The 7,854-nt window shown below is 44.4% G+C and overlaps 1 protein-coding gene across 1 annotated transcript; it reads left to right on the top strand.

The window, feature by feature from the left end:
* Positions 1 to 4,129: 4,129 nt before the first annotated feature.
* LOC135914702 (uncharacterized) lies at positions 4,130 to 6,464 on the top strand. The gene is made up of 5 exons (XM_065447645.1): positions 4,130 to 4,322; positions 4,392 to 4,496; positions 5,029 to 5,193; positions 5,317 to 5,376; positions 5,488 to 6,464. Exons 1-5 carry the CDS (start codon positions 4,235 to 4,237, stop codon positions 6,462 to 6,464), a joined length of 1,395 nt encoding a protein of 464 aa, XP_065303717.1. The 5' UTR covers positions 4,130 to 4,234.
* The last annotated feature ends 1,390 nt before the right edge of the window (positions 6,465 to 7,854 follow it).

Genomic DNA, 7,854 nt, shown 5'->3' with positions numbered 1-7,854 from the left:
TTAACTCCAACGACACCTAAAGTAATATGAAGAACCCCTGTAATAACTGTAGACCGATTTCCCTTACCTGTAATTGATGCAAGATGGTATTTAAGCATCGCGTAAATAAGAATGAAAATTGGATTCTCTGCTGCGCTATAATACCTCAAGAATGGGAAGCTGGGTGGAAAGAAAGCTAAATGCGATCGCTATTCTTTGGAGGAGCATATCATCAATAGGCTTGAGTTGCACATTCATTGTACCATTATTAATTAACAAAACTGTTAATTAACTTTTAAATAGTATTTCAGGGGGCATGTTGTAATTGTAGAATTGAAGTCAGCCAGTGCTCGAACCATACAAAATTGGTAGAAACATTATCGTACAACTATTCTTCAGCAATACAAACTTGAAATTGAGCGTGAAATACATTGTTGTACCGGTAAATAGTTTTCCAATATGCACCTTCAGCAGTGCAGGAGCATATGTTTGAAATTGGAACACAGCAAGTTGCAGATTGATGAGTGCACTTTACGAGTGCCCATGGATACATATACACTCCCAAATACCCAGATCAAATACCCAAATCACCAGCTATGAACCACCAAGATTGACGGCAGCCAAACGTATCGACGGAGCACCTGCTTTGACTTGACTGATTTCCAAGCACTTTGCTGCGTGCACAGACAGTGTGCCTTCTATCCCGCTTTCCTCTTTCTGTTCCCCCTTTCCCTTCCCCCAGTGTAGGGTAGCAAACCGGACGCTCGCCTGGTTGACCTCCCTGCCTTTCCTCTCTTTGCTATATATATATATATATATATATATATATATATATATATATATATATATATATATCTCCGCACCCGCCGTGGTTGCTCAGTGGCTATGGTGTTGGGCTGCTGAGCACGAGGTCGCGGGATCGAATCCCGGCCACGGCGGCCGCATTTCGATGGGGGCGAAATGCGAAAACACCCGTGTGCTTAGATTTAGGTGCACGTTAAAGAACCCCAGGTGGTCAAAATTTCCGGAGTCCTCCACTACGGCGTGCCTCATAATCAGAAAGTGGTTTTGGCACGTAAAACCCCAAATATTATTATTATTATATATCTCCGCAATGCACTCAGAAGATGCAAAAGCAGGCGTTAGACATTAGAAAGATGTATACTATTTAACTTATACCCGTGTCACACGGGCACATTTGGAAGGCCTTCCAGTCGACGGCCTTCGATTCATGTCACAAAAAGTTAAACAACATTAAAACCACTTAACAGCACTATAATTTCTTTTATGTTTGTTTATACATTAAAACAATTGTTTATACATTGCCTTACATATATGTTTAGTTTTTAAGTTGTTGAGTAGCGAAACTGCGGCAACGTTTGCGTCGCTGCACGTCGCTGTTGTCGAGAGTGTGTGTAGTTCGCGCATATCAAGTGGCAAAAATACTTTATTGAATAATTGATAACACTCATATATAGTATTTTTAGAGCATTTTGGTTTGATTTGTTCTTTCTAACCGTGAGTTGGAGCACACTGTGAACGAGAGGGCATGTTCGCGCCGTTTCCGTTTCCGTTGCTCAAAGGCCCTCGAGATTTCGATAGAGTTGTAAGGTGCTCCGTTGACTCGATAGACTATTGACTCAGCGGCCGTCGAAACTGCCCGTGTAGCAGCTCGAACTTGACCTTTGAGTCAACTGACTATCGGTTCGAAGGCCTTCCAAACGCCCGTGTGACACGGGTATTAGTCTGCTCGCCGCCCTAGTCAGTTCGCCATCGTATGTGTTATAACTGAGCGCCGCCATGCTGTTTGGCGTAACGTGTTCTATGGAAGGATAATTCCTGTCAGATGAATTTCGCGGCAGCCGCACTGAATTCGGACACAAGTTTTCTACCGAAAATGTTTTTGATACTACAAGTCACAAGAGCGAGGCTGCCGTCACAATTAGTCAACACCTTGAGAGGGTGGAACACGAAATCTCTGTTTAATTCACTTCGGGGCCCGTGCACAAACATTACTCCTGCCATGTATTACTATTGTCTCCGTTCAAAAACTCACTACCGGAACATCAAATATGATAACATCAATTATTTCATCTCCAGCAGCCTCGAAAAGCACCTATCCAGCCTCCGAATATAACGCCTCGCACAAAACATTGTTGAAGACGATGGAAGAAGTGAAGCCACTGCATATACAGCGACATACTGACACCGAGCATATAAGCACCCAACAGTCTACCTTCCCATTCGTTCTGCTAAAATATTTAACAAGATTTAACAAGAACTTGCAGCACTATTCCAATCTGAAGTCTCTAACGATGTATGCAACGTATTTAACTGTCATTACTTTCATCAATGCTTTCGCTGATGGTGCGCTATCTTGGTGTGCGCAATATTTTGGTGTACGCATACAACACATGAAAGGGTAAAAAATAAATAAGAATATAATGTCTCTCTATTTTATTATTTGTTGCTCGATACAGTTCCATAACTGACTTTCTCAGTATCGCGCCGATGCACCAGACCGTTTGTCTATATTTGTGACGTCATTTTCTCCGCCGCTAGCCATGCCGTTAATGTAATATTTAGTGCTACATTTTGTGGCTCACTTTTCCCACTGTGGCACAATGTTTTTCGAAAGTTGCCTATGTTTTTCCAAGTTTTGCGCGTTTGGCGAGAACGCCTGCATATTTTTCAAGCTTATCTTTCTAAAATGTCTGTGGAATGGCTGAGCACGGGTAACGATAGTTGGCAGGCTAACTTACGTGGCTCCGCTGTTGCGTGATCGGTCGTTTCTTCGTGTGACAGGCTGAAAGTAAAAGTCAGATACTTGTTCAGCGGCGCAGAAAGCTTTACTTTAACGCCTCCTGAAGTTACGCCCATCTTAAACTTGTTGCGATCTTTCTATGCCGTTTTCGTTCAGGCCCGTTTACTGCCCCGTAGAAACGTGCGCTTGTGAATTGTTTGCAAGAATTATTGTGTTCCATATACCACGTGTCAACCTATCCAATGCGTAACCTGAAGCTTAATGCTGCGCTATTGCAAAACTCGCACGCAAAATAAGACGCTTAGCTGCTTTAGGGTGGCCGCGCAGACCAATCTTTCGTTCTAAAGGGGCTCTGGAAAACCGCCGATCGCACAGCGTATATCTGAGTTTACTTCATGGGCTCGGCACGAATACTACAGCTATGGTGACAGACGCTCACCTGCGACGATAGCTTATTAATCAGATGTTCTTGCTTTCTTGTTTACCGTACCACAGCGAGAGATTCCCTAGTGGCATTGAGGGATCCGCTGGTTCCATGTCCTGGCCGTCTGTCGACAGAGTCTTCTCCGCTAACTGGCCCACTCTCCACCGTTCAGCGCAGTGCATTCTGCCCCAGGATTCCTGCATAGTATTGCAAGCGAGCGAAACGCCTGGCCGACGTCCTGTCGACGACCCGGAAAGTCTCGTACCTTCTGTCCGGTGGACAACTCCTGCTGCCTTCACCACCTGTCCAGCCACAACGCACGCCTTCCAGTGTCCTATACAGGAGCATTACCACAATGTTCCAGTGCCCAACTGCGCAAAGACAGCTGTCGCCCCCGTTCGCGCATGTCCTCGTGGTTCCGGCATGCATTCAATCAAGACACATCTTCGCCCTCACCATATCGCGGCCTTATAAAGCGCGGCCTTCCATCGGCACGGCAGGTTTACAGCTATCGTGACAAACACTCACCTGGTGACGCTTGTTTGTTATGCATGCAAACTATCGATATTACTTATTGATGCGAAAGCGTGAAATGGCTCGTTGAGCGAAAAAGCCGGCGTCCGGCGTCTGTAGCAGCGACACGGCACGTAAATTCCCATTCGCTGCGACGCCATGGCTCGAGCGCGCCTCGATGGAGCAGAGTGGGCGGAAGGGCACACATGCCGCTGCAGTAGCGCGCCAGGTACTGGCTGAGGGGAGAGGGCGTCCGCGACACGTCTCCCGATGGGCATTGCCGCTGGCTCGGGCAGCAGGCCTGTACCGCTATTAGCCCCGAGAACGAACACTGGCGCCGCTGCAATCGCAGCGATGTGACGTCACGGCAAGGACTCGCCTGCTACGCCGCCGACGATCTCCTAGATCTGCACCGGCCGCGCCCGCTTTTGTGCGATACGATGGTGACTTACTGCTCAGTTCCGCAATGTAAATCTCGCAAGGGCGATGGTGCAAGTTTTCACTTCTATCCGAAGTCGACGAAGCTTAAGAAAGTTTGGTTAATAAAGCTTAGAATGGGCAAGCTGCCGTCAAAACATGCCGTCGTCTGCAGCAAGCACTTCAGAGAAGAGGATTTTGTATATCCCGTATACAAGACGCTAGGTAAGGCCATTTCGGGTGTACTTTTCGGTTCGTTGCATGCAGTCAACGTGTCTGTCACTTTATTACCAGGTTACAAGTACCGAAGGTTGTCGCCGGAAGCAGTTCCGTCCGTCAACCTGCCTGTACGTCCACACGATGCGAGGCGGCCGCCTGTGCGAGCGGCGATAAGGCGGCGTAAGTGTATCGATATTGATTCTCTGTGCTGTTAGCAATAACAAGTCGTTTACTCATATATGTAGATGCCAGAAATAATCGAAAACGATCTGTGATAGCCAGAATAGGCGAAATGTGCTGTCGCTTGCTCCGGCGTTGCTCGGTGTAGGAGCGAGCAGGGTAACACATTGACTCACGGAGGAACTCCTATCGCCCGCGTTTGATTATGCAGAAGCAATGTTGATCGCGCATATGTACCCGCACGAGCGCTTCCTCCGTTGTTTAATTCACTGTAGCAACGAGTCATTACTGTATACGTATTAAAAGAGCTCCGCAGCTATCTTAAACGTGTGCCACATTGGGCACTTTCTACCGCGATCCAGCCTGATCGGAATCGGAAATTATCGATCGCGATTGGCCCCTGGCGCAAGCTACCGAAGGGAGTCAATCGTGATCGATAATTTCGATCCCGACCGGCCTCAATAGCGGTCGCAAGTGGCATTAATGTTATCTATTAATAAAATGTCCAGAAAAGCTTGGATTTCAATTTCAGGGGAAAGAGGCATTCCCATACGCTCTTACCAGCTGCCACAGACATCTTCCATTTGCACTGATGCTGGAGAAAAATACCAAGAAGGCGCAGAGGAAAGCTCGAGCAGCGCGTTGTTGGAACTTGATGCACCACTGGCCGAAGAGAGTGAACCAGTAGAGTGCGATGGTATGTTTATCCCTTAAGTAATACTAAATTGATGTGCCAAATTTGTGTTGCATTCGGGCACCCACGTCATTAACTGTAGTGTAGAGTACTTTGCTCTTTTTAGTTGGTTTCATTTTATTTTAGATTTCCATCCTCCAGAAGCTCTGGCTGCGAGTCCAGGTGATTGCACTCCAATATCAGAAGGTATCCAGCAAACAGTGCATCACTTTTACTGCTGTTCGTAATACTAATTAATACTTGAGACTGCTATAATTTATGTTATTGTTACACTCAATTTGTCCTTTCTTTTTTCAGAGATAAGTGCCGAGGCTGAGGAGCTGTCTAAAGAAATTGGAATTCAGGTCGACACTAGAAACAACCTATTTGCAAGAGAACAGCTTATCCCAATTGCAAAAGTACCCGATGAGCATGGTCTTGTTGTCCTCACAGGCATAGGCTCTTTCGAGTTGTTCTACAACATAACAGAACTTTACACAGAAATGCGGTTGCGTCAAGGAACGCGAAGCTTATCCTTAAGTGATGATGATGCTGTGCTCCTCACATACATGAAGCTCTATCATGACTTAACATTTTCTCCGTTGGCGGTGTTGTTTAGTGTCCACCGTACAACTGTGTCGAACATTTTCAAGGATTCAATTGTAATTCTAGCAAGCATTCTTGAGCATGCAATTTTCTGGCCAACGAAGACTGCAGTTGTGAACTGTCTCACAATGTATTTCAAAGAATACAAAGACACGAGGATGGTGCTTGACTGCACTGAAATAGAAATTGAGCGCCCAAAAGATCTAGTGTCAAGGCTCCTAACATACAGCCACTATAAGCGCACGTACACTGCAAAGGTCCTGGTGAGTGAGACACCAGGAGGCTTAATTAGCTATGTAAGTAAGGCATATGGAGGGAAAGCATCTGACACATACATCACAAAGGAGTGCAAAGTTCTTGACAAGTGTATTCCCCATGTTGACAGTGTGATGGTAGATAAAGGCTTCCTAATCGGTGAACTTTGCAAAGAAAAAAATATCAAAATGATCAGACCTCCATTCCTCATGGAAAAACAGCTCACTGCAGAGGAAGCTAGGAGAAACCAATCCATAGCAAGTGCCCGAGTACATGTGGAAAGGGCCTTTCAAAGGATGAAACTGTACCGCATTTTAAAAAATCGGTTTGATCTCGATTTTGTGCCATACATTGACAGCATATTCAAAATAATTGCTGGAACTGTGAATCTCTCAAGGCCATTGTTCAGTAACAACAAGTTCCTTTTCAACTGATAATGTCGGTGCGCGTATTTATCAGGTTAACTCTCTCCGAAGTAATTCTGCAGCGATTACTGGCTCTTACCAATTAGGTTTGCAAGCTGCCAGGCAAAGTGTGATATTTAACAAATGTGATGAACAAATTGTCTAAAAATAAAAAAATCTATCCAAGGAGCCGCTCAATGTGTCAAGTTTTTGTCAATGTGCACACTTACACTGTGGATAGTCTGAGTGGAAGGAAAATTTCTGGCTGTAACAAGTGTGGTGGTCCTCAAACACCAAATATCCACAAAATACCATCAGCAGTGTCTGTAGTTCTAGTTTGTATGATTTAGAGTACTAAAAAAAGCATTTCTTTTTCACGAGAGCCATTCTGCACAAGTTTTGTGGAGACTGTAGTCATTTAGGCTTTTACAGGCACACACGGAAATGTCTGTCATACTGTATTGTTGTTGTAGCAGTACATATGCACAGCTAAGTACCAAAAGTGACCTGCTTTCAGGTTGTTCATTGAATTTGGCATAGTAAGTACTACTGCTAGCTTGGAAATATTTTTATTCCCTGCCAAGAACACGAAAGGAAGAGCAGGACCAATAACATGCGCTGTCAACCCTGTAAAAAAGACCTTGGCCAGTTACATTAATGGCAAAAAGCAGCACACTTGTTCATGTAAAAAAGACTGCATGGTAGGGCACATTCTGGTAGCAACCTCTCCTTATGTTTTAAAGATACAATAATGCAGTGACCTTGTCAATAAAATGGGCAACGAGCTTGCAGAAAGTGTACAACAAGATACTAGTATACAGTAAACACCATCTAGCATGGACTGCCTTTCAGCCTTTGCTTCGTGGCATACTTTTCGATGTGCAAACACCTAATTTTTGTAGCTACTATAAAACCTTCAGCAGCTGAAGGCCTTTAAATGCAGTACTCATGGTGTATGCTTTGAAAAATAATATGCATGCAAGAATATTACTTTTACCTTTTCCAATTGCTACCTTTTAACTAGTTTTATTTCAAAACTGCCCACTACTAATAGGTTAGTAAAGCAAACTGGAAGAACAGATTTTGTGCTTCTTGTCAAGAAGCACCACTTTTAGTTTTCCTGAGCACCAGAAATGCACGACTCTTGCATTTATTTCAATAATTCCAATCTCAATTTGTGCATTTTATGAGAAATGCAACGCGTAAAACAGTGTGCCTGCATTCTTCACTGTTGTCCTGTTTCATAATGCAGTTACATCACTACATATCACAGTAATGTTTGCAGCATATCTTTGTTTTAGTATAACAGTTGGACAAAATAGACGGCAATACATCAGAACTAGAAAATGTAGTGCTCCTGAAAATTGCATTCTTTCTCTACCACAATAACAGAAACACTATATGCCACAGGAAACAAACG

This window comes from Dermacentor albipictus, chromosome 4 (genome assembly GCF_038994185.2).
Source record: "Dermacentor albipictus isolate Rhodes 1998 colony chromosome 4, USDA_Dalb.pri_finalv2, whole genome shotgun sequence".
In the NCBI taxonomy this organism is placed as follows: Eukaryota; Metazoa; Arthropoda; class Arachnida; order Ixodida; family Ixodidae; genus Dermacentor; species Dermacentor albipictus.
This window is presented reverse-complemented; position numbering and strand designations above follow the sequence as displayed.

Bases quoted from the DNA above. Each gene is read 5' to 3' on its own strand.
- LOC135914702 (XM_065447645.1), top strand. From the start codon at position 4,235: ATGGGCAAGCTGCCGTCAAAACATGCCGTCGTCTGCAGCAAGCACTTC. The intron at 5,194-5,316 runs GTATGTTTATCC...ATTTTATTTTAG, and splicing joins TGAACCAGTAGAGTGCGATG to ATTTCCATCCTCCAGAAGCT. The intron at 5,377-5,487 runs GTATCCAGCAAA...TTCTTTTTTCAG, and splicing joins TTGCACTCCAATATCAGAAG to AGATAAGTGCCGAGGCTGAG.